This window comes from Prionailurus bengalensis, chromosome D4 (genome assembly GCF_016509475.1).
Source record: "Prionailurus bengalensis isolate Pbe53 chromosome D4, Fcat_Pben_1.1_paternal_pri, whole genome shotgun sequence".
Lineage (NCBI taxonomy): Eukaryota > Metazoa > Chordata > Mammalia > Carnivora > Felidae > Prionailurus > Prionailurus bengalensis.
This window is the reverse complement of record NC_057359.1, coordinates 58337091-58365071: the sequence shown is the minus strand read 5'-3', so window position 1 is coordinate 58365071 and position 27981 is coordinate 58337091. Positions and strand designations below refer to the sequence as shown.

The 27981-nt window shown below is 39.1% G+C and overlaps 2 protein-coding genes across 2 annotated transcripts in view; one reads left to right on the top strand and one right to left on the bottom strand.

Annotated features, from left to right (window-relative positions):
- MELK (maternal embryonic leucine zipper kinase) overlaps positions 1 to 27981 on the bottom strand; it is a 92217-nt gene that overhangs the window by 26093 nt on the left and 38143 nt on the right. The window contains exons 9-12 of the mRNA XM_043565613.1: positions 20338 to 20406; positions 18656 to 18754; positions 7417 to 7503; positions 94 to 225 (exon numbers count right to left, since the gene is read on the bottom strand). Of these exons, the coding sequence (XP_043421548.1) occupies positions 94 to 225; positions 7417 to 7503; positions 18656 to 18754; positions 20338 to 20406 (387 nt within the window). The remainder of the gene's footprint in view (positions 1 to 93; positions 226 to 7416; positions 7504 to 18655; positions 18755 to 20337; positions 20407 to 27981) is intronic.
- Positions 20697 to 22938, top strand: LOC122475103 (14-3-3 protein epsilon-like). Its single transcript, XM_043566785.1, has 2 exons — positions 20697 to 20707; positions 21175 to 22938. The coding sequence occupies exons 1-2, from the start codon at positions 20697 to 20699 to the stop codon at positions 22052 to 22054; spliced, it is 891 nt and encodes a 296-aa protein (XP_043422720.1). The 3' UTR covers positions 22055 to 22938.

Below are 27981 nucleotides of genomic sequence, written 5' to 3'. Positions count from 1 at the left end.
TGGCTCCTTGACACCAGTGGTGGACCCACTCATGAATGGAGCGGGCGTGAGGTCAGAGCAGTCGGTGTTCACACAAAAGGTTCTAACATTTACCTTGGTGTTTGTGAACGGGGTATCACTGGCTTGTCCACAGGAAAAAGAAGGAAGCCTTAAACGAACTGGTTTTCCCCGAGCCTTCTTGGCTAGCAGCAGAAGATAGGTAGCTGTGAGGTGATCATACTGCCACTGGAAAAAAGAAAATCAAAGTTGTTTACAAGACTAAAGTTGTTTTTTGAAATAATGTTTTATTTTACATTAACTTTTTTCCATTCAGAAAAAATAACCGTCCCTTGTACCTTGTCTCCTTCACTCTCTCATACACACAGACACAGACAGACACAGACAGACACACACACACACACACACACACACTTTCCACTCCCCAAAGGGAACCACTTTTAAATACTTTAAGCTATTTTGTCTATGTTTCTATGTTGCTTATAATTTAATTTAAATTTAAATGGCTTTAAAATTTTTCTTCAGCTTCAGATATTATCTATGAATTTCCTAGTATGGAAAATAAGAACTTTCCTTCCTGCCCCATACATTCTTCCTCCCTGTATCCTCCCACTATAATTTTATGACAATTTTTAGTTAAATCAATATTTATACTACTATGATTATGTAAATAGTATTCACAACTAAGTAAGGGTAATGTTCGAAATATTTAATTGGTACCGTGACTCTAAGCAATTAGAACAGAGGCTGAGAGTGAGTAGGGTCCTGGGGGACCTGTGCCATGACAATTATTAACCTTTTAATCACTGGGTTCCAGGGGAGACTGGAGGGAGGTGCCCACGGGACCTAAGGGAGGTAATGGGCTACGGGGAGGGCACTCGTAGCAGTTCTTTACCAGTGAGTATATAAGTATTCTAATATCTTAACAACCAATATGGAATTGCACCTAAACCATGCAGGGTACTCTCTTCGCATTTCCTTCTTTAATATCTTGGTTTTTCCTGAAGTTAAATAAAAAAGAGGCAGTTATTCGTCTTACTAATTCATCTTCACACTCTCCAGCACTCTTCACCTCCCCTCAACATGTCCACATACACCAGCTGATCTGACCCCCACTCCGCTGCCATTTTGGAGACATTCCACCTGATGTGTGCATTCCATGCTCCAGTCTGGACTGGCTTCTTTCTCAACCTGCAACTTAACTGTCAGTCTAGGGATTCCCTTCACCTCTATTCTACAATGTGTCCCCAGTTTCCTAGATCCTAAGGATTCCTCTTTCTTGGTCACTTGTTTGGGTGCAATATATTCTCCAGTAACTTCCTGAAGGTAGATGGATGGGAGGTAAATTTTTTGCGATCTTGCATGCCTGGTGACTGACTGCATTTCATCCTCACACTTGATTCTGGTTTGGCTGAATATACAATTTTAGGATGATAATAATTTTCAGTTTTGAAAACACTATTCCATGGTATTCTCACGTCTTATATAACTAATGAAAAATCCAAAGTCTTTCCGATTCCAAGCCTTTGTTTATGATCTTTTGGGGATTGTTTTTGGCTCTAGATATTTTCTGGATATTCCCTTTTCCCCCAGTTTTCTGAAATTCCACTTTGTGGAGATCTATTTTCATCCACATTTCCAAACCCTGGCTAAGCCCCTTCATTCTTAAAAACTCAGTTCTACTACCTTAGAAACCTTCAGTTCTGGAATATTTCTTCTTGTATTATTTCTTTGATGCTTTCTTCCCTTCTTCCTTCTGTTTTGTCTTCCTGCAACTTCTATTATTTGTATGTTGGACCTTTCTTACCCATTCTCTTCTATTTATGCATCTCTTTGTCTTTAAGTTCTACTTTTGAAAGATTTTCCTTTAATTTCATTTTCAATCATTTCTACTAAGCTTTTCATTTCTGTCGTCATATCTTAAACTTTCAAGAGCTATCTCTTGAAATGTTCCTTTTTAGTCATCTTATTCTTATTTCGAAAAAGAAATAGCTTCTCTTATCTCTGAGAATATTAATTATCATTTCTTAGCCATTTTCTTCCACTCCCTGCATTATCTTCTATTTCTGAATATCTTTACTTTTCTTTCTCTTCCCCCACCCCTGGTCCCCACCACTTGTTTTGATCTCCGATTTTCATGTTAGAGGCTTTCCTCAAATGTCTAGTAATCTTTGGCTGCCTGTCTCTATTTAAAGGGGAGGAATTATAAAGCACAGCTAATTAAAGGGTCTGTGTGTAGTTTGAGGCTGCTCATCAGCTTGGGGGCTTCCCTCTATAATGAACAGACAGGAATCTAAACTCCCAACCATTAGGTATAGTAGGTCCTCCCCCTTGGCTTTTCCCTAGAAATGAGTCTTCCAATATTTTCCCCACCCCCACTGCAAACAGGATAAATTCCTGGTTCCAGCATTCTCAGAGTTGAAGAGGGAAAGGGGTTAGAGGTAGTGGTTCACTCTTAAATATGAGGACTGCATGTGCCCATGCGTCCATTTCAAAATGGACAAGCTGTGTGTGGTACAACAGTGCCTCTTGGTCAATATCTCCTATCTTCCGCTGGGGTGAGGAAGACGTGGCTATCATGCAGCTCAAGGTAAAGAAAGGGATTTAGGGGTCCAATTGTTTCTCATACAGACTTTCAACCAATCTTCCTGTTCTACCCTACTTACTTCCCTAACTTCAGAGGTTCTGAGTACCTCTGATTCCTAAGCTTTTCTGGAGCCTAAGGTCCTAATCAATTTGTTTATTTTCTTTTCCCAATGCAGGCACTTAGCTTTCAGCTTTCTCTAAAATGCTATGTCAGCTGCCACTGACCTATTTTATAACTCCCAAAATTTTACTCACATTACTTTTTGTCTCCTCTTTTATTCCAATCACCCTTGCGAAATGTTTTACCTTTTTACCCCTTTATTATTATTTTAGTGAGGTTTTAGCAAGTGTTGGATGTAAACATATCTGTTCGATCCATTATGTATAACTGAAAGTTTCTAAATAATGCACTCATAAGACTAGGAGACTCTAACCTATAAGAGCGTTAAATTTTAATAACATTGAATAATATTTTTTTAATGTTTATTTATTTTTGAGACAGAGAGAGACAGAGCATGAGCAGGGTAGAGGTAGAGAGAGAGAGGGAGACACACAATCTAAAACAGGCTCCAGGTTCTGAGCTGTGAGCACAGAGCCCAGTGCGGGGCTCGAACTCACGAACTGTGAGATCATGACCCGAGCCGAAGTCGGACGCTTAACCGACTGAGCCACCCAGGCGCCCCAACATTGAATAATATTTAATGCATGTATCTCCTCAAAAGGCACATGATCCAAAGAGGTCTACTACCAAAAAGGTCTAAATAAAAACCCTGTTTTTATTAAATTTTATCAGTTAATATTTTAGATGGCCACAGTCATCATGTATGCTTTGAAATCTATAACGGACCTACCAATCGAGTGGAAGAGGTATAAAATACTGTGATAAATTACCACAGAATGTTGCCTTTAATCCAGACAGGATCAGGGGAAGGTCAGAAAAGGTTTCATGGAGAAGGTACTTGGGAACTGGGTAAAAACTATGTAGTTATAACCGCTCTCCACTTTCCAAAAACTACATTCAAGATTTTTTTTTTCCCCACCTGCCACATCTATGGTCTCACGTATGATAGCCCTGCCTCTTTGAAAGAGATGCCATAAACTGATTACAGAATGGCTCAGAAACAAGTTGCCATTTGCGTACCAACAATGGTCTGGCACAATCCAGGCACTGTAAACAATACCTGGACAGTTTTCGATGGAGTTTTCTAAAGCTGCCTCAGAGTTTTACAACCATACTCTAACCCCTCTTTGCCCCTAAGCAAAAAAAAAAAGCATCCTTTTTATAACTTTTTTTGGCCATAGCCACTGCATACAACTCGTCACAATCAGATGCACAGGGGAGTTCTGTGTTCAATAACAGATGAGTCGGCACATTAGTTACATTTTCAGGTGATGTCAATCCACAAGTCTAACACAACCAATGTCTCCATTATCTTTTAGGCAGCTCCAACAGGTTTACCTATTATGAAGAAGGCTGCATTTCTAAAAACAACAACTAAAAACATTTTTAAAAAAAGAAAAAACATTTAAAAATCCCCAGCTGTTGCTCACACAGGCTAAATGTTAAAGAACTGCCCAGGCACCTGGGCTGAGGGCAGGCAAGTTACTGGTACAGAGTGTTTTGAGAAACTGAGGAGTGGCTCACTATCATTCCCTTGACCTTGGTCCTTGAGGCCTTTAAACTTCTGCCACCAGAATACAGGGAGATTTGCACTACAGGGATGGGGGAAGGGATCTGTTTTGGTCTGAACTGGTTCTCATATGCACTTGTGACCCTCAATGAAGTCCCCATACCAGATGACTGGCTGCCCCCACAAATCACAGCCACTCACAGCTGGAAGAAGAGGGGAGCAGTAAGGAAAGCAATCAGGTGGAAGGAAGCTCTGGCACCACTACTGGAAGCTCTCGGGCAGGCTACAGCAGGATAGCCTGAAATCATGACACAGTGAAACTCTAACTGCTGCATGTAAAAAGCAGATTAAGAGTGCTCATGTATATAATATAAAAGCGGGACTTCTAGGAGGCCAATGTTTGATAATAACAGTGTTTCTCTCTCTGCACAAAGATCAGCAGCACCATCCCAGGATGGATCACACTAACCTGATCTCTGTCTGTCCTGTCTAACCAGACCCCAAAGTAAAGGCAAAGCTCCTGAGGTGCCAAAAACAAGTATAACAGACACAGCTGATCTCAAACCTGCTGTTCCTGAGGCTCCTTAAACTGGAAAGTTCTTAGGACCAATGTGAATTCCCTGAGACTACCTAAACCAAGATTTCTCCAACCAACACTACTGATGTTTGACCTGGATAATTCTTTCTTGTGAGGGTCTGTTCTGTGCATTGTGGGATATTTAGCAGCATCCTGGCCTCTAACCACTAGATTCCATTATCATGTACACACACCCCAGTTGTGACAACCAAAAATGTCCCGAGGGGCAAAATCACTCCCAGTTGAAAACCACTGACTGAGACCAATGCTTCTCAACTTTTAATGTACATATGTATCACTTAGGGATTTTATTAAGATACAGATTCTGATTCATTAAGTCTGAAGTAGGCTCTGAGAGTTTGCATTTCTAATAAGCACCAAGTAACGCTAATGCTGCTGGTCAAAGCATACTTTGAATAGCAAGAATTTAGAGTAGTACTTCTCAACTCCTGGCTGCATACTGCAATCACTGGAAAGCTTTTAAAAATTCTGATGTTTAGGCCACACACCAAACCAATTAAACCGTAATCTCTGGGGGTGGGTCCTAGGCATCAGGATTAGTTTAGATTCCCAGAGGATCCACACAAGGTTGAGAATCTCACATTTAGAATGAATAGCCTATATTCTACTCATCCCTAGGACTGGAAAGTAAGTATAAGCAGACATTTAAGAATGAGAGAAGAGTCCAAAGGAAGAAAAACTATTCTTTTTCACAGCATTCTTGATGTTGTTCGTGCCTAGCTTTCAGAATCACTGAGAGCTTTAGAGATGTAACACCAGAAAACAATATCGTGCTTCATTATCTACTTTTCCTATATCAGAAGGAAAGAAAATAATTCCTATTCCCATTTCACTTTTAAGTTTGAAAATTATGTAAAGATCACATAAAGGATACTATTTTAAAGATAATTTTTCAATAGTTCTTGAAATTCTACATATATGACTTTTAGGATTCAGATTTTAAAAGTCTGTGATATGGGGCACCTGGATGGCTCAGTCAGTTCAGCATCTGACTCTTGATTTTGGCTCAGGTCACGATCTCACAGTTTGGGGGTTCGAGCCCCGCATCGGGCTCTGTGCTGACAGCTCAGAGCCTACAGCCTGCTTCGGATTCTGTGTGTGTGTGTCTCTCTCTCCCCCTCCCCTGTTCGGCTCTCTCTCTTCTCTCTCTCAAAAATAAATAAACGTTTAAAAATAAATAAATAAAAGTCTGTGATCACACACCAAATCTCTTCTCAATAAAATGACAGGATGTCTGGGCCAAGCTCTGAAATATCCTAGTTAGAAAAGGCAAATGGGAGAGGGGACTAGGATATAGATAAAACTGGCAAAATGTCATTAGCTGTTGAACCTGGATGATGAGTACGTGGAAGATCATTGTTAAACTGTTCTACTTTTGCAGGCATTTAAAAACTTCTAAAATGAAAAATTTAAAAGAAATCTTAGGTACCTGAAAGTCTCTATGAAAGATCATCCTAAAGAAAAAGTCATACTTTTATTTTTAAGTTGCTTAAATGGAAACTTCAAGTTCTCATTATAAAAGACTAAGGAAGGGCCTTGCAGCAATTCCCAATCCTTGTCATTCCTTCAAAGGCATTTTCCATGCAAAACACATTATCATTCTGTTTTGTATACACATTCTGGAACCTTTGCTTATTATGTCATCCAAAAGAAATTTTTTATATCTCCTCCTCATTGAAAAGAATTGTGGCTTAGCAAAGCTTTGTTTAGAAAAAAAATGTTTGCTTAAGTCTCTACCTTGCAAATTAGGAAAGAAAAAAACACAACACAACACAAATCAGAGACAATGAAAGACAGTACTGAACCAGGAGCAAAGTTGGGCTCAATCCCTGCCTATCAGGTTCGATTATAATGGGAGTCAACTATGAGTGCCTCCATCTCTAGGAAAAAACACATGTGTGATCTAGAGATTAAGCTTCTGAAATAACTTGATAATGATTTCATGGTATTTGCTTCATAAGCTTAGGGGTGATGTGGTGCTATGGAGTTGCTTTCGGGTAAGAAGAAAGCTGCTTTGTGTTTACCTATTCCTACAGCAGAATCATAGTTCCATGTATAGAATTTCAAGTAGTAAAATCAGAACTCTGTCAATTCTCTGTGGACTAGTTTTTTTCTATTTCTTAATTTTTTTTCCCACTGTAATTCTCTTTAATCAATGTCATATTTTTTTATTTTAAACTTTATTTGAGAGAGAGTGCACATGCATGGGGGGGTAGAGGGAGGGAGGAAAGGGGAGAGAGAGGAGAGGGAGAGAGGGAAGGAGGGAGAGAGGGAGAGAGGGAAGGAAAGAGGGAGGGAGAGAAGGAGGGAATCCCAAGCAGGTTGCATGCTCAACACACAGCCTGATGTAGGGCTCGATCCTATGAACCAAGAGATCATGATCTGAGCCAAAATCAAGAGTCAGACCCAAATCAATGTCATTTTTAAAGAGGATCTCCAGCAGACATGAGAAAAGAATTGAGTGGAATAGTTACATCCATGACAATATCATAGGTCTGAAAAACGCTATACTATTTTCCATGTACTTTATCAGGATATTTCTTTTATCAATAAAGAACAATAAAACAAAAGATATTATTTTCAAATTCATGTCATATTTCTTACCAATGAAATTAAATCCTCCATTGTTTGCCTGTTATTTCTGTGATGTACAGCTAGTTCTGTTACACAATCTTCATCAAGGTGAATAAGCTACAAAAAAATACAAATTTTATTAACAAAAAATTATAAACATATTTGTTTTTAAACTTTTTAAACTAGCAAAACTGCCTTGTAAAATCAATGCCAATATGTAAAAAAATAGGAGTTCGTCAAATTCTTCAGTAACAATAAACATTCTCCAGAATTTTTTAAGATATCAACAGATGACAATAAGCAGTTCAAGAAGAAGAGTTCTTTCCCAGCCTTTCACATTCCATCACCATGTGATCGATTGCTAAAACTGTTATCTAGCCAAGGCCCTACATGCTCCTTCCCTACATGGTAAGGCCAGCATGGCATCTTCAGCAAAGAGCATCTAGGCACTAAAATCAGCAGCTACACAACAGACTGGTCAGAGTGGCTCAAACTTGCAGTACAGTGCACTGTGTTTGGGTTCCACAACAATCCAAGAAGCCCTTGTGATGGTGCCATAGGTGATACACAATCACCATTATGCTGAAGGTACTAGCAAAGCATGATTTAAAAAAAAAACAGCCTCTGTACAAGCTTTATTTTGCTTCAGGATAGAAGTTATCCAAGTATGCTGACCCATGCACAAGGGGACAGAAGTAGGTTCCGAGAACCAAATGAGAATCACTGAGAACCAAAAGGCCAAATGGGCCTAGACTGGACCTGGAACAGGAGTTCAGGAGATCACAGTGGAAGAGATTCAAAGGAATGTAATTTTAAAGTCATCTTCTCCATGTATGAATTCTCTTCACAGCAGTCCCAATAAGTGATCTCTTACTTTCTGCCCTAGCCCTCCTCTCCAGGGAACAGGGATGGCTAGCTTCTCGCACCTGTCCCCTAAGGTCTGTCTCCCTATGATCTGTATTTGCTGTGAGTCCATACACTCTTACAGCTAACAGGCTTTGGAATCAGAAAAATCTTGGTTTGAATTGTGAAATCATTAAATAACTGTGTGGCCTTCAGCAGGTTACTATACCTCTCGGAGCATCAGTTCCATCATCTATAAAATAGAAATGGAACTTTGTCTTGCAATACATACAACATACGTGGAATGCCTAGTACAATATCTAAACAGAGCAGACTCTCAAAAAGTGGTTAACTAATTTTACTAACAATCATAATTTTACTTCCTCTTTGGTGTAAGAGCTTTTCAGAAATTTGAATATTCCTATTATAACAATATTTCCTCTTCAAGTTTTCTCTTTTCCACTTCCTTTAACCACCATTCCAATGATTAACGTCCCTTACCATCTTGGCCCTTTCTTTAGATCACACACACTAGGTTGTCACTGACCCTCAGTGTGAAGTGCTGAGAACCAAACATAGTATGCCAACCAAACATAGTATGCCAAGAGAGGTTTGCCCAGCGCAAAGCAGAGCAATATCATGAACCTTCCCTTGTTCCGGACCCCACACTTGTAATAACGGACTCAAGAGAAAGTCATGCTGCCATCATGAAAATAGAAGAACACTAGAAACAACGTTGTATAAGCACAACCTCATGGGCTACAGAGAATGTGGAGACACAGAGGCTTATACTAATGGCTCTATAAAAGTCCAAAATGCTAAGGTAAGTTTTCACTGTATTGCTTTGACCTTAGCAGTTTCCCCTACTATAGATTCCCCCTTCAGGAAGGTCCCAACCTCAGAAGCCCAGACACTTTACCACCAGTTGGGCATCTTCTTTGACACCAGTTGATGCCACCACTGCTCAAATGAGAAGGAAAAGATTTCTGGGGTTCCCTCCATAATTGTAAGTTACTACCCTAAAAACAAACAAACAAACAAACAATCTTTCTCTCTCTCCCATAGCCTCCTACTTTGTGCCTTTACCACAGGTGTGTGTGGGAAAGGAGGGAAGGGTAGGAAGAAGGTGCTAGCTTCTTTACTGGACTCTTGAACTGGAACGAATGAAGAGTGTGGTAGACAAGACATCAAGTCTTAAAACTATGGCTTGTCTAGGGGCAGCTGGGTGGCTCAGTCAGTTAACCATCCGACTTCAGCTCAGGTCACGATCTCATGGTTCGAGAGTTTGAGCCCCACATCGGGCTCTGTGGAGCCTGGAGCCTGCTTCAAATTCTGTGTCTCCTACTCTCCCTGCCCCTCCCCAGCTCACACTCTGTCTGTCTGTCTCTATCTCTCTCTCTCGAATATAAATAAACATTAAATATATAGATATGGCTTGTCTCCAGCTGGGTTTTCCAAAGAGGCTCAATACTTTTAGATGGTCCCAGGCTTACAATGGTTCAACTTATGACTTTTCAACTTTACAATGGTGCAAAAGTGACACACATTCAGTAGAAACCATACTTCAAATTTTGAATTTTGATGTTTGCCCAGGCTAACAATATACAGTATGATCCTCTCTGTGATGTTGGGCAGCAACAAGCTGTAGCTCCCAGTCAGCCACGCGACCACATGAGTAAAGAGCCAATACACTTACAACCATTCTGTACCCATATAATCATTCTGTTTTTCACTTTCAGTACAATAATCAACAAATTACGAGAGATATTAAACACTTTATTATAGGCTTTGTGTTATATGATTTTGCCCAACTGTAGGCTAATGTAAGTGTTCCGAGCATGTTTAAGGTAGATCAGGCTAAGCTATGCTGTTCAGCAGGTTAGGTGTATTAAATCCATCTTCGACTTAAGATATTTTCAACTTACGACAGGTTTATTGGGGTGTAACCCTTTAAGTCAAGGAAGATCCGTACTCTAAATTCTCAGCCACACGGACTCAAGTTAAATTAAGTACAAAAATGAATACCAAAAGCTAGCCAATTATTTTGGATTATCCGTGCCTACTACATTTCCTGTTCAGTAGGGCAGAAAATGGAACTGAATATAACTTCTATTTGATACAACACTTGGGTACTAGAGTTATGTGTGAAAATGATAGAAGGAGATCATGCATAGAGTTATAGAATAGCACCTATACATTAAATATCCAAGTAAATCTGAATTATTTTTTATAATTCACTCTTGACAAAACATAATAATGAGGGAGAAAAAGCAAATACTTTGAAAAGCAACAATAAACCCTTATAGCTCTTCTGTATATAACTCATTTGATCCCTGAAGCAATACTATAAGGCAGGCGAGACAGATGAATGACACAACATGTAAAGGCACTCTATAAAGGGGAAAATATAACCCAAATATACACAAGAGACTGATGTTAGAATACGCACATTAGAGGTGAGAAAATACTCAGAAAAATTCCTGTAATGTACCTAAGACTGGCATTTTTCATTCCTAGCCCAGAGTTTGTTCTGTCACACCACAGTGCCACCTCTCCATGACGCTGCTCCAATAGCTATTTCAACAGAAACCAGATGCATGGCCTGGTCCTCGTCACAAAGGCCACAGCTATGCAGGATGCAGGCCCTAAATTTGAATTATTTGACCTACCAGATCCATTTCATTCTGGAGGCCTTATGTCTAGGTTCAAATCCTGGTTCTACACTTACTAATTGTTTGATCTTGGGGAAGTTACCTTATGATTCTGTGTCTCAGTTGCTTCATTTGCAAAATGGGGACAACAATACCATCTACTTCAGAGGGTTGGTATGTGGATTAAATGAGTTAAAAGAGTTAAAAACACAAAGCCATAGAACATCACCTGACTCTTATAGGTAATACCCTAAGGGCTCTGTATTACATTGTGGTATAATACACAGAGAGTTCTTACTATAATAGCACACTATATGATTATAGTAAGTATTCAGTAAAAAACAATTACTATACTAAGATATAAGAAAATTTACAAATTCTTTGAACACTCAAAACTATATATTTTACTTTATACTGCACCCAAATTTAAAATAATTTTTGTGTTGGTGAAATCAGAGACCTTCTTCATTTAGGCATCTGTTCTACTGCAAGTATAGTGGATCCTCTATTAGGATTATGGCTGAGAAGACATGCAAAGCCCTCCCACACATGGAGAAACAATGACCCCCAATGGCTGAACACAGGCATTTGCACCACCCACTCCCTCCACCTCACAAGGGGCGCATCCCAGTTTCCCCGCCCTGCTACTGCACCGTTCTCACACCTGCACGCTCTGCTTTTCTTAGGCTCTCAGTGTTGATAGTTGTTAGAATGAAGTTGCTGCTCAACAACCTAACCTTACACCCAAAGGAGGTAGAAAAAGATTAACAAATGAAGACTAAAGCCAGCAGAAGGAAGGACATAATACATTTTAGAGCAGAAATAAATGATCTAAAAACTAAAAAAAAAAAATAGAACAGATCAATGAAACCAGGAGCTGGTGCTTTGAAAAATATTAATAGAAGTGATAAACTTCTAGCCAGACTGATCAAAAAAAGACTCAAATAAATAAAATCACAAATGAGAGAGAAGAAATAACACCACAAAAATACAAACAATTAAAAGAGAATATTATGAAAAACTACATGCCAACAAATTGGACAGCTTAGAAGAAACGGATAAACTCCCAGAAACATATAAACTACCAAAACTGGAACAGGAAGAAATAGAAAACTTGAACAGACCAATAACCAGCAAAGAAAGTGAATCAGTAATCAAAAACTCCCAACAAACAAAAGAGCTGGACCAGATGGCTTCACAGGAGAATTCTACTAAACATTTAAAGAGTTAATACCTATACTACTCAAACTATTCCAAAACATAAAACAGGAAAACTCCCAAATTCATTCTATGAGGCCAGCATTACCCTGATACCAAAACCAGATAAAGACTCCACTGAAAAAGAGAACTGCAGGCCAATATCCCTGATGAACATAGATGCAAAAATTCTCAATAAAATACTAGCAAACGAAATTCAACAATACATTAAAAAAATCATTTACCACGATCAAATGGGATTTATTAGTCGGTTACAAGGCTGGTTCAATATTCACAAATCAATCAACGTGACACAGCACATCAATAAGAGAAAGGATAAGAACCATACGACCAGTAGACACAGAAAAAAGCATTTGACAAAGTACAACATCCATTCATGATAAAAACCCTCAACAAAGTAGGTTTAGAGGGAATATATCTCAACATAATAAAAGGCCATATATGAAAAACCCACAGCTAATATCATCCTCAATGGGGAAAAATGAGAGCTTTTCCTCTAATGTCAGGAAAAAGACAAGGATGTTCACTCTCATCACTTTTATTCAACGTGATACTAGAAGTTCTAGCCACAGCAATCAGACAACAAGAAATGAAAAGGCATCCAAATTGGCAAGGAAGAAGTCAAATTTTTACTATTTGCAAATGACATGATACTGTATATAGAAAACCCAAAAGACTCCACCAAAAAACTGCTAGAATTGATACATGAATTCACTAAAGTCACAAGATAAAAATGTACAGAAACCTGCTCCATTTCCATACACCAATAATGAAGCAGCAGAAAAAGAAATTAAGGACTCAATCCCATTTACAAGTGCACCAAAAACGCATAAGATACCTAAGAATAAACCTAACCAAAGAGGTAAAAGACTTGTACTCTGAAAACTATAAAATACCGATGAAAGACACTGAAGAAGATGACACAAGGAAATGGAAAGACATTCCATGCTCACTGACTGGACAAACAAACATTGTTAAAATGTCTGTATTACCCAAAGTAATCTACACATTTAATGCAATCCCTATCAAACTACCAAAGTATTTTTCACAGAGCTAGAACCAACCCCAAAATATGTATGGAACCACAAAAGACCCCAACTAGCCAAAGCAACTTTGAAAAGGAAAGACAAAGCTGGAGACATCACAATTTCAGACTTCAAGTTATATTACAAACCTATAGTAATCAAAACAGTATTGTACTGGCACAAAAACAGATACATAGATCAATAGAACAGAAGAGAAAACCCAGAAATGAATCCACAATTATATCTTTAACAAAGCAGTAAAGAATATCCAATGGGAAAAAGAATGTCTCTTCAACAAATGCTATTGAGAAAACTGGACAGCGACATGCAAAAGGATAAAACTGGACCATTTTCTTACACCATACACAAAAATAAATTCAAAATGGATTAAAGACCTAAATATGAAACCTAAAACCATAAGAATCCTAAAAGAGAACACAGGCAGTAACTTCTTTGACATCAGCAGTAGCAACTTCTTTCTAGATATATCTCCTGAGGCAAGGGAAACAAAATCAAAAATAAACTATTGGAACTACATCAAAATAAAAAAGCTTCTGCACAGCAAAAGAAACAATCAATAGAACTAAAAGGCAACCTAGGGAATGGGAGAAGATATTTACAAATGACATATTCTGATAAAAGGTTAGTTTCCAAATTATATAAAGAACTTACCAAACTCAAAACCCCAAAAAATGAATGATCTAATTAAAAAATGGGCAGAAAATGAATAGACATTTTTATAAGGAAGACACACAGAGAGCCAACAGACATGTGAAAAGATGCTCAACTCTGCACATCATCAGGGAAATGCAAATCAAAACTACAATGAGCTATCACCTCACACCTTTCAGAATGGTTAAAATCAGTAACACAAGAAACAACAGGTGTTGTCAAGGATGTGGAGAAAGGCGAACACTTGTACACTGTTGGTGGCAATGCAAACTGATGCAGCCACTGTGGAAAATGTGGAGGTTCCTCAAAAAGTTAAAAATAGAACTACCCTACGATCTGGCAATCACACTATTAGGTATTTACCCAAAGAATACAAAAATACTAATTCAAAGGGATACATGCATCCCAATGTTTATAGCAGCATATAGCCAAATTACAGAAAGATCCCAAGTGTCCATCAATTCATCAATTGAAGATGTGGTATGTGTGTGTGTGTATATATATATATATACACGTATATATATATATACGTGTATATATATATACACATATATATACGTGTATATATACACACACATGCTTATATATACACGCACACACATATACATATACACACACACACACACACACACACACACACACACACACACACACAATGGAATATTACTCAGCCATAAAAAAGAATGAAATCTTGCCATTTGCAATAACATAGTAAGTCAGTCACAGAAAGACAAATACCACATGATTTCATTCATATGTGGAATCTAAGAAACAAATGAGCAAAGGGAAAAAAAGAGAGAGAGAGAGAGAGAGAGAGAGAGGCAAACCAAGAAACAGACTCTTAACTACAGAGAACAAACTAATGGATACCAGAAGGGAGGTGGGTGGGGGGATGGGTTAAATAAGTGATGGGGATTAAGAAGTACCCTTGTTTGATGAGCACTGGGTGCTATATGGAAGTGCTGAATCACTATGTTGTACACCTGAAACTAATACTACACTATGTTAACAAACTGGAATGTGAATAAAAACTTAAAAAAAAAAAAAAGAATTAAGTTGCCTCTCTAACTGCATTTCCTCAATAAATACTAAAGATGTCCTGGAGGACTGAAGGGAACATGGAGAAGAAAAATGTTAGGAGCTGACAGTCATAGGAGAATCAGAAGGGATTTCTAACAGTGGGCAAACTAGTAAGAAGAAGCTAAAAACAAGCTTCATTTATTTTTCCAAGACCAGGTAGCCACTGGGAAGAGTATCTGCATGTACTAAGGTGATTACTCCAGAAAGCAAATACCTCACGGCTGTACCAAGTCCACACTGTGACATGTCTGAGAAACATCCAAGCTATTCTGTTGACCCATGCACATACCCCACTACGCTGCCTAAGTTTGAGCTGATTATCAGAGAACATGCCAAATTATCTGAAAAGGCCATTAAAATACTTCTCCTTTAAAGTATTAAAATACTTTTCTAACCACATACCTATGTGAGGCTACATTTTCTTCATACGCTTCAATCAAAACAACAGAATGCAAAACAGACTGAATGCAAAAGCAGATACAAATCCAAGTGTCTTCTATTAAGTCAGACTTAATCTGCAAAGATGTAAAGTGATGCCACTCTTTCAAATTTATTTTTTAAGTCATTATTTTTCATTTCTTGATTTCCTTATCTATACATAGGGGATAAGAATTGTTTGGACTTAGAATAGCACACCTTTCATAGTGGCTCCAGACTTTGCCATGTGGCTCACTTTGGTGACTGGGATATAAGCAAACATGATGCAAGCAGAGACTTGGAAAATGCTTGAAAAGTATTAGAGCGTTCCCACTTTCTTGCCTCTTTTGGAATCCAGCCACCATTTCAAGAAGCCCCAACTAGGGGCGCCTGGGTGGCGCAGTCGGTTAAGCGTCCGACTTCAGCCAGGTCACGATCTCGCGGTCCGGGAGTTCGAGCCCCGCGTCGGGCTCTGGGCTGATGGCTCGGAGCCTGGAGCCTGTTTCCGATTCTGTGTCTCCCTCTCTGCCCCTCCCCCATTCATGCTCTGTCTCTCTCTGTCCCAAAAATAAATAAAAACGTTGAAAAAAAATTTAAAAAAAAAAAAAGAAGCCCCAACTAGCCTGCTGCACACAATGCAGCCCCACAAACAGCCAGCACAAACAGCTGATCTTCTGAGTAAGGCTTGGACCATACAGCCACAATTAAGTCACAGGTGACTACAGACACATGAGTGACCCCAGGTAAGACGGGTGCAAGAACTTCCCAGTTGAGCCAACCCAAATTGCTGATCCACAAAATTAGAGGTTATAATTATTTTAAGTCACTAAATTTTGATATTTTATTTTACATACTAATAGTTAATATCAAAGTACATATCCTTTCGCAATAGTCACATTTTTGCCAAGTTCAAGTTGCTATTGGTTAAAAAAGACAAATATTAATATAATGATAATTATTTAAATAGCTCACATATATATATTTCATATATATATTAGACTAGTTCTCAAGGTGTAGTCCACAGACCCCTTGAGGATCTCCAAGGTCAAAACTATTTTTTATAATAATACTGTTTTTCATTTTTCACAATGTTAACATTTGCAGTGATGGTGCAAAAGCAATGATGAGTAACACTGCTGTGCCTTAGTACAAATCAATGCAGTGGCACCAAACTATACTAAAATACAATATTCTTTGTCATGCACTTACAGTTCAAAAAAAAATTTTTTAAGTCAGTTTCAATTAAGAAGATCATTAATGTAGGACGCCTGAGTGGCTCAGTCAGTTAAGCATCCGACTATTGGTTTTGGCTCATCATGATTTCATGTTTCGTGGGATCAAGCCCCACGTTGGGCTCTGTGCTGACAGCTCAGAGCCTGCTTGGGATTCTCTCTCTCAGCCCTTCCTCAGCTTATGCACGTTCTCTCTCTCAAAATGAATAAACATTCAAAAAAAAAAAAAAGAATATCATTGATGAAGCAGTAAAAAGTACTAATTTTATTAAATCTTGGACACTGAGTACATGTATTTTTTACATTCTGTGTGACAAAATGGGAACTGTGCATAAAGCACTTATGTATACCAAAATATGATGGTTCTTAGAGGAAAAGTGCCTGTGTAACTGAGTTATGAGTTGAATTACCTGTTTTCTTCATAAAACACCATTTTTACTTGAAAGAACAATGGCAAACTATAATTATTTAGACTTGGGTATTTGGCATTTTCTCAAAAATGAACAAAATGAATTTGCCACTTCAAGGAAAACAAACTGACAGTATTTGCTGCCAATGATATAATTTGAGCTTTCAAGCAAAAATTAACATTTTGGAAAATTTGTATCTGCCACTATTAGTTTAACAGCTTTCCAAATCTTAAAGACTTTTCTGATGAGATCAATAGTGATTTTAAGGAATGTGATTCTGGGGTGCCTGGATGGCTCAGTCGGTTAAGCATCCAACTCTTGATTTCAGCTCAGGTCACAATCTAATGGTTTGTGGAATCGAGCCCTGCATCAGCCTCTGCACTGACAGCACAGAACCTGCTTGGGATTCTCTCTCCCCCCTCTCTCTGCTCCTCCCCCACTAGCATGTGCGTGCTCTCTCTCTCTCTCTCTCTCTCAAATCAATAAACTTAAAAAAAAAAAGGAATATGATTTTTTTCTAGTGTATGATTGAAAGGTGTTAACATTTGGAAGATATGCATAACTCAGTGAACCAATAGTTTCCAAATGACCAATGCATAATATTACATGAGGAAGGAATCCAATGGACAGACCGATGGATTTGAATGGAACAGAGTACGACAGCTTCATTGATGTGCTTTCATATTCCACAATCAACTAACCTTTCAGAAACTACCAGTTGTCAAGTTTTAATGGACTATCACAGAATATCCCTAATTATCTGAAAAAGTTTTTAAAGTGTTTATCTCTTTTCCTAGTACATATCTGTGAGGCTTTTTCTTAATATGCTTCAATCAAAACAACATATCAAAACAGACTGAATACAGAAGCAGATGAGATCCAAATGTCTTCTATCAAGCTAGACTACAAAGAACCTTGCAAAGATGCTACTCTTTTTGCTACATTTATTTTTTAAGGTTATTTTTCAGAAGATATTGAGACAAAATATAATAGGTTTGCTACTGTTACTTTTAAATGAATCAATCAATAAATATTAAGAGTATAAAGGAGTCCTCTGACTTAAAAGTTTGAGAACCACTATAACCTCATAACTACTCTGGGAAGTAGACAGGACTGGTTTAATCTGCTTTTTATAGACAAATAAATAGATTTGGCAGAGTTAGGCAACTTGCTTTGGTTTCCAGAGCACTGTTCACAATCCTGACTACAGGCAAGAAACACATGGAAGGCTTTAAAAATATCCACTAATTGTTCTGGGATGGGGCACAGGCATTTTTTTTCTAATATTTCTTTATTTTTTTTGAAAGAGAGAGACAGCACAAGCTGGGGAGGGACAGAGGGATGGGAGACACAGAATCGGAAGCAGGCTCCAGGCTCCGAGCCGTGAGCACAGAGCCCAACACGGGGCTCAAACTCACAAATCATGAGATCATGACATGAGCTGAAGTCAGACACCCAACCAACTGAACCACCCAGATGCCCTGACATTTTTTTTTAAGGTCCCAATGATTCTCATGTGCAGCCTAAGTTAAGAGCCACTGTCCTAGAGATTAACAGGCAAATATATAATTAGGTTACAAGCCTCACAAACACCAATCTGATGAACAAGTCTACAAACTACATTTTCTTTTATATTTAAACCACATCAGTGTAGTTCCTGAATCCACAGAAAGATCAAACAAGGTTTTTTGAAAAATTCTACCAGACTTCATTTTACTTACAGAATTCTTGCTTTGCCACTCAACAGGACAGTTGTAATCATGCATGATCCAGGGATGGCTCAATAGATTTTTCACAGAAATCCGTTTCTTTGGGTCCACCTAGTGGCCATTGAGAAGTAGCTAGAGGTTAACATTTCAAATAGGGAACACAGAACTCCTTTACTCCTGAGAACTCAAAATTCATCAGAACAGATGTAAACTTTATCATCACAAAAATGCTGTCAAAGACCTTAAAATGGCCTTGGAATAAATTCTTTAAAAAAGGCAATAGAGGCAAGAAAACTATAGCAACCAACACGGGCTTAGAAGATAAATGTTTAACAAACATGAACTTCATTGGTATGGACATTATTCATGAAGTTCAGTCAATCTATTGTATGATGTAATAGTCTTTGCTGGAAAACCTATTCACAGGAAATATTCACCAATTTAATATTCAAGCAGCCACAATGCAGGGCATTCATGGTGAATATGCAATCTCTACCTCTGATGAGCTTACAATCACATAGAACAAGTTGAAAAGCACACCTTTCTTTTCCATTTGTAATTTTCAAATGTGAGGAGAGGAGAATTAATCAACAAAGATTAAGTTTTTTGGAGTCCAGAAGAAAGATGAGGTGTTTTCAATCTCATTATGGAGATTTGGTGGTCTGGCCCTACTTAATCAAGGTGGGTGAGCCTGAAGTAAATTTTGAATAAAAACTGGAGATGGCTTAATAGATGGAAAAACTGGAAGATATTCTGAATACATAATAATGAAAAAAATATTGCACTAATAAGGTACTCCTATTTTCAAAGTGTTTCCTATTTATCTCATTTTACCCTCATAACACCACATAGCAGTAAGGCCAGTGTCAGAATCCCCATTTGACAGATGAGAACCAGGTTAGTGGCATGCCTACTGATTGCCAGGGTAGATACCTAGACCTCAGAAGCCATTCCCCTAAATCAGTGGTTCTCAAAGTGTGGTCCCAAGACCAGCAGCATCAGCAGCATCTGGAAGCTTGTTAGAAAGGCAAATTCCTAGTCCTACCCCAGATCTACTGAATCAGCCACTCTCTCAGGGTGGCACCTAGCAGTCTGTGTTTTAACGAGCCCCTGGCAATTCTGATACGTGCTAAAGCTTGAGAATCATCGCATTAGGTCATAGGGTCCACTTGACTGTGTATCAGCTCATTCAAGCATTTATTCCCTATCTACTATACACTTAATGTGCAAGAGTGGGAGCAAGAAAATGGAACACGGTGGTCGAATTAGTCAGAGAAAACAGACAATGCTCAAGAAAAAGGAAGGAAAACCACATCAGCAAAGACATGGTAGAGGTCTAAAAGAAAATGCATTTGCAACATAATTAAGAAAACATCTAACTTAAAAAAAATAAAATAAAAATACATTTTCAAAAAGGGGCACCTGGCTGGCTCAGTTGGAAGAGCATACAACTCTTGACCTCGGGGTCATGAGAGTTCGGGCCCCACACTGGGTATAGAGATTACTTAAATAAATAAAACTTTAGAATAAATAAAAAGAAAAGAAAGCATCTAGTAGAGGGCAGTAGGGAGTTTTTTTAAGCCAATAGGAAAACGGTGTTGTCTTCCAAATACAGCAGCACCACAGACATCTTAAAGTTGGATCAAACAACTGCAGTAGACTTCTATTATTTAAATATAAATAACAAAGTTTACCTGTAGCATCTGTTGAAGAAGCAGAACGCTACTAGAAGAGAGCCACTTAGGAACCTCATATTTCCCTCGCTACAAAAAAACAAAGAAACAGTTAAGAGATTTAGGTTCAATCAGCCTTGAAATAAATTTCTAAGTAACAAAATGCTGGAGGTGTACTTCCAAGCTTAAAGACTTAACCCAACTATAAGATTTGGTAAACATTATTAACAACATAGGAAATATATTTCTTACCCTAAAGAAAATTCAGTAAATTAAATATCGTCCCCTCTAAATTATCCACATATCAGAGAAGGACTAGAGCAGGGAGAATGTATGGAATACGTAAATGTGGAGGGCTTTGGAATCTGTAGTGTGATTAAATGGACAACAAGTATACATTGTAGTCAATTTTTGCATTGCTAGAGCAAATTTTAGTTCATAATCTCAGAACAATTATCAGTTGACAAAAAATGAAGTAGTAGAAAATAGTATTTGGTGGCAAGTCATAGGCTGTGGTTAAAAACAGGTCACATTTCATCCACAGGACAGAATTCACAATCAATGAGGGAAACTGACGCAAGCCATTTTCTAAGCCAAGTACCTTCTTTGGGGATCGAAGAGACTCAGGAGACAAATGTTTACAATCTAGGATAATCAGAAATTATAGGCACCAAGTCATCAGCCAAAGATAAGACAAGGGGCTTGCCAAACACTAATATGTAATAAAATATCTTCTTACACAACTTGCCACATACCCCTTTCCCAATTCAGAGGCAATGATACAATCATTTCTCTTAGCAAAGAACAAATTGTTTAATGATGCTAGAATAAAAGGTTAAGTATTTGAAAAAAATTAAGATTTGGAGGCGCCGCCATTTTTGCTGCCCAGACACAGAGCGAGAGGCTGAGAGAGTGGGAGACACTATCCGCTTCCATCCGTCGCGCAGACCCTTCCGGAGCCACTTCCGCTACGGATAATCGGAAGGATCTGGTGTACCAGGCGAAGCTGGCCGAGCAGGCTGAGCGATACGACGAAATGGTGGAATCGATGAAGAAAGTAGCAGGGATGGATGTGGAGTTGACAGTTGAAGAAAGAAACCTCCTATCTGTTGCATATAAAAATGTGATTGGAGCCAGAAGAGCTTCCTGGAGAATAATCAGCAGCATTGAACAGAAAGAAGAAAACAAGGGAGGAGAAGACAAACTAAAAATGATTCGGGAATATCGGCAAATGGTTGAGACTGAGCTAAAGTTAATCTGTTGTGACATTCTGGATGTACTGGACAAACACCTCATTCCAGCAGCTAACACTGGCGAGTCCAAGGTTTTCTATTATAAAATGAAAGGGGACTACCACAGGTATCTGGCTGAATTTGCCACAGGAAATGACAGGAAGGAGGCTGCGGAGAACAGCCTGGTGGCTTATAAAGCTGCTAGTGATATTGCAATGACAGAACTTCCACCAACGCATCCTATTCGCTTAGGTCTTGCTCTCAATTTCTCCGTATTCTCCTATGAAATTCTTAATTCCCCTGACCGTGCCTGCAGGTTGGCAAAAGCAGCTTTTGATGATGCAATTGCAGAACTGGATACGCTGAGTGAAGAAAGCTATAAGGACTCTACACTTATCATGCAGTTGTTACGTGATAATCTGACACTATGGACTTCAGACATGCAGGGTGATGGTGAAGAGCAGAATAAAGAAGCGCTGCAGGATGTGGAAGACGAAAATCAGTGAGACATAAAAGCCAACAAGAGAAACCATCTCTGACCACCCCATTCCTTCCCATCCCACCCCCACTGGAAATTCCCCCATTGTCACTGAGAACCACCAAATCGGACTTTTACATTTGGTCTCAGAATTTAGGTTCCTGCCCTGTTGGTTTTTTGGTTTTTTTTTTTTAAACCATTTTCAAAAGTTCTTAAAGGCAAGAGTGAATTTCTGTGGATTTTACTGGTCCCAGCTTTTAGGTTCTTTAAGACACTAACAGGACTGCATAGAGGCTTTTTCAGCATTACTGTATTGTCTCCTGCCAGGTGGGGCAAGATCACCATTAGAAATGGAAATGATATTTGAAAGCTATTAGACTTCTAGGTGACGTGAGCATCTAAGAAAGAGGTTAATCACACTATGAGGCATTGTGGTATTATTTTTCCTTTTTCTAATTGTTTAAATTGAGTTTTATACCAATGTTTAAAATTAATTGGGTGTTAGCTTGAGGTGGTTAAAAGTTGTTCGGAGAGTTGTAATGGTTTTGCTGTAAAAAGTGTTTCAAACTCTGCTGAAATGTTGCTGAAAAGCATGGTGCTGGTAACAGTTCAACAATCCGTGGCTGCTCGTTCCTGCCTACTTTTACTCTCCCTCTAAAGCAGGTTAGCAATGAAGGTGGTATGGAAAAGCCTGCATGCGTGCTCAATTCTTTGTTTCTTCTCTTTCCCTCTCCCCCCTGAGCCCCCCCTTCCCTACTTCGCTCACTCAACCTCTTTTGTTCAGTATGTGTAATTTGAAGCTAATTTGTACTACTGGATATCTGACTGGAGCCACAGATACAGAATCTGTATTGTTCTTACTGAAACACAGCATGGAATTAACATTAAACTTAAATAAAACAAACCTAAATTTAAAATGCCAAAAAAAAATTAAGATTTTAATTAAGCTTATACCAAAATTAACTCCATCCAGATTAAAGAGTGAATGCAAATACAAAGCCACAGAGGATCAAGACTAGGTGATTATTTTTAGAATCTTTCTAAACATGACAGCAAAACCAAAACCTGTAAAGTCTAACAGTTGACATTTCTGTACAACAAAAAAGCACTAACAAAGTTAACTAACAACAAATTGAGGAAAAAAGACTTTTTCCACCTAAATGACTAAATATTAATAAACTTCATCACATAAAAAGCTCTTACAAATCACTAAGATTTTACCAGCCAACCTGTTCTGCCCACATTTCCCCCATCTCCTCAAATGGCCAAAAACCAGAGTCATCTTTAACTCCTCTTTCTCTCACACTTCACATCATCTCCATCAGCAAAATCCATTGGTTCTATGTTGGAAAATCTATCCAGAATCACTTGCCTCTTCCACCACACCACTAGTGTCTCCCATCTGGCATATTGCAAGAGGCTCCTGACTGATCTTCCAGATTCCACTACTGACCACCTCCTAGTCTAGTCTCCACTTACTACCACCAATGTTCTCTTAAAACATCTCTTAAAATATGCCACTTCACCACTCAAAACTCTTCAGTGCTCCCCCAGATCACTCAGAATAAAATCCAAATACCTTACTCTGGTTCCAAAGCCCTGCATGCATGCTCTACATCCCCACATCCATTCAACTCCTTGCTGCTGAGTCTGCCTCTCAGACTCGCCTCCTAACTCTCCCCTTCATTCACCAAACTATGGTCACATGTCAAACACAGTCCAACCTCAGGGCCTTTGCACTGGTTGTCTCCTCTGTCTTATAATGCTTTCCCCCAAAATCAGCAGAGCTTTTGCCTTTAGCTTCAGGTCTCCACTTATATACTAGTGGTGTCAGTGAGGACTCCCATGACCCATTTCATAACACAGCATCCCCCACAATCATTTGCTACCTCCCTTTCATGCCTACTTTACCTTCAGTCCTTATCCCCACTCATCGTATTACATATTTGTTTATTTTCTGTCTCACTACAATAGAATGTAAGCTCCTTAATCACAGAGATCTTATCAGGGCTGCTCACAAAGAATACTACCTGGTCCTGGCACAGAAAAGGTACTCAATTAATATTTGTTTAATAAATGAAGGAAGAGGATGAAAAGCACACTCCAAAGGAAAATGAGCAAAAACTATTCACAGGTAATTCCTAAAACAAGAACTTTCAAATGGCCAATAAACATGAAAATATGTCCAAATAATCAAGTAATTAAAAAGTAATAATTTAAAAAAGAATATGGTACCATCTGTTATCTATCAAACTGACAAACTTAAGAAAAACATTTAGTATTACTAAGAGTTCAGGAACAAGAGGGCTTATATATATACAACTAAAAAATATAAGCTTTCCCGGAGAATAATTGTGAAATACATTTAAAAAACATTCAAAACTGCATATCCTTGATCCAGCAATTTCACTTCTAGCAATTTATCCTAAGCAAATAATTTGGTATATAAAATATATGAACAGTAACATTCATCACAGAATTGCTTATGATAATTTTGGGAACTAAGGGACATAGACTACTGGCAAATTCCAGAGGGTCACCAAAACTAATGACAGAAGACAAAATGTACTGAATAAGGATCCTGAGTTAGAGGGGCACCTGAGTGGCCCAGTCAGTTGAGAGACCGACTTCAGCTCTGGTCATGATCTCACAGTTTGTGTGTTCGAGCCCCACATCAGGCTCTGTGCTGACAGCTTGGAGCCTGGAGCCTGCTTCGGATGCTGTGTCTCCTTCTCTCTCTGCCCCACCCCCGCTCATGCTCTGTCTCTCTCTCTCAAAAAATGAATAAATGTCAAAAAAAAATTTTTTTAAAGGATCCTGAGTTATATAATATACAAGAGCACCTGGGTGCCTTAGTCATTAAGCATCTGATTTTGACTCAGGTCATGATCTCACAATTCATGAGCTCAAGTCCCACATCGGGTGAGTTTGATCCCCAGTTTGGGTAAATACAAGCCCACTTCAGGTGAACCCCACTTCTCTCTCTCTCTCTCTCTGTCTCTCTCTGCCCCTCACTCACTTATGCCCTCTCTCTCTCTCAAAACAAAAAAATTAAAATGAAATAAATATGATATACATCCAGGGAGACAAAGGCAAGCACACATGAACATGCACGTGCGTGCATAAAGCCTAGTGTTTAAATAAGGCTAGAAGAGTAGAGGCAGGTAGATGGAGAAGCCATTGACTAGCACAAGCATTGGGGTTCTCTGTTCTTATAAGCTGTCTAGGACACAATCCTCACAGAAATCAGCCCAACTCCAAGGTAAGAGGAGAAACAGACACAATATGGGTTGCTCAGAGTCCTAGAACTACATGGCAGGCTGGATTTTAATTGTATTAAAGAAATAATCAAAGTTCCAAAGAAGCATTATCAAGCAATAAATTTTAAAAGAAAAGGTATCGATGGGGCACCTGGGTGACTCAGTCGGTTAGGCATCCAACATCAGCTCAGGGTTCCTGGGTTTGAGCCCCGCATCGGGCTCTGTGCTGAAGCTCTCCCTCTCAGATTCTGTCTCCCTCTCTTTCTGCCCCTCCCCAACTCGTGCTCGCTCGCTCTCTCTCTCTCTCTCTCAAAAATAAACAAACATTAAGAAAATTTTTTTTAAAAAAAGAAAAGGTGTCAATGTCATAACAACTCAGTCTCTGACTCAGCTTCTCTGATTAGAGCAGAGAGGCTAACCTTACAAAGTGTTTCCCAGGAAGGATAAGAGCTTTCTTTCATTTTACAAATGACATTTAGTATCATTAAGTTTTTCAAGATCCTTTGTCCAGCACACTCAGTATCATCCAGAGAGCCCACTATTACTTACACCTTACTAGGGCACCTTAACACTAGCCAGTGTTGAAAACTGACAATCTGTTTCCAAATTACATTGATAAAGACTTCCATTCACTCCTTGCTCCATGCCACCTGGTCTCCAGGTGCATCCCTAGGAAGTGGGGATTTTTAGCTGCTTCTGCCAACTCTCTAGGACTGAGCAGTAAATCAATTGCTGTGGGACTGGCCCTGACCTAGTTGGTCCCACCCTCATGCCTGAGCTTTTCCTTATTCCTGAGACCAAGGTCTCTCATGATTCAAATCCTGGGTGTCTTAACTTGTTCTCTTTCTTAACAACCTGATCATTTGCCTGTTCTCTCAAACAGTTTGCCTTGCTCTTGCCATTGTCCTAAAGAAAGTAGAGACCGGCCTAGGGTAAAGATTCTCCTATCTGCTTACACTGATCAAATAAATGGTTTTGACCTAGCTGAATCTCTGATCACAACCTGTTCCTAGATATCCTCTGTCATGCTTCACTCACTGGTCAGAACCCCCATGTACTCTGGTGGGTCTCCCCTCAAGCTGATTGTGGAGCCTTTTGCTGCTTATTCCCTAGATACCATCTGCACTGGGTTAAATGCTGCTCCTCAAAACACATGTCCACTCAGAACCTATGAATGCATTTTTATTTTAAAATAGAGTCTTTTGCAGATGTAATTAAATTAATATGAGGTCATACTGGGTAGGAGTTGACCCTAAATTCAGTATGACTGGTGTCCTTATAAAGAGGAAAATCTGGACACAAAGACACAAACACACAAGGAAGTAGGCCGTGTGAAGACAGAGGCAGAGACTAGAGTGACGCGTCTACAATTCAAGGACTTCCAAAGATTGCCAGAAAACACCAGAAGCTAGAAAGAGGCCAAGAAGGATTCTCCCCTGGAACCTACAAAGAGAACATGGCCCTATCGACACCTTGATTTGGACTTCTAGCCTCCAGAACTGTGAGAGAATAAATTTTTGTTACTTTAAGGCACTACCTTGCAGTGCTTTGTTACAACAACCCTAGGAAACTAATACACCATCTATAAGGGTTTAACTCCTTGCATACTTCTCTCCCACCAGCACCTGCCCACCCCGGGGATAAGTCTGGTTCTAGGTTCTGGCCCTTTCTGGTCTGCTCCAACACAGATAATAGGCCCATCACCAGATCTATCAAAATAAATGTTATGACTTTAAATTCAGAAAGTACCTTCCAGACCAAAGTACTGAATAAGAAAAGCTCCCCCAGGCTGATTCCAAGTTCCTCTCTGCCTCTTTTTATCACCCCTTTTATCATCCCATCTTGAATTCATGACCTATCTTCTAATAGATCCTCTTATTGTGCTATAAGCACCACAGAAGCTATCCTACCCAGAAAGAGGCAAGAACAGGTGAATGGTAAGTGTGGTGCTTGGCACACTGGAAAGAGCGATGGACCGGAGTCATCATGTGAATCCCAGCCTACTTCATAGTAGTTCCATGAACTTGTACAAGTTACTGAATCTCTCTGACATTGTTTCCTAAGAAAATAGGCTCTGGAGACAATTTGCCTAGATTCGAATCCAAAATCTACCTCTTACTAGCCGTGTGGATGAGCCTTTGAATTCACTGTGCCTTGGTTTCCACACCTGTAAAAAGAAGCAAAATAATAGTGCCCACACACAAAAATGTTGCGAGGATTCAGTGCTTTAATACAGAAAAGCACTGAGCACAGTGCCAGGCATACAGTAAGAACTCCTTGTATGTTAGTTTCTACTACTGCTGCCTCTATTACTAATACTAGTATTACTACTATCGTTGTTACTACCTGTGAAACAAGTAATTCCACCTATAGGATTATAAAAGGAGTAAAAGAGAATATGTGAAAGCACTCAACACAATGCCTTGCACATTAGACACAATAAATGTTTGTTGAACCTGAAATACATAGGAAGGAGATAGGGATGCCCAAAATAGTAACGGACCAGAGATGGGTAGGCTGGCCAAAAACCATGCACGCCAGAGTGCTAAATACTCAGTATCGTAAGAAAGGCTAGAGTCATTCTGAGGAATGCCACGTGTCCTCCCAATGGAGCCCTGCCCCACTGCAGCTGCCACCAGACAGCCTGGGAAGGAACACATACATCATCTAGTCAAGCGCTGCTCCTTTTACTTCC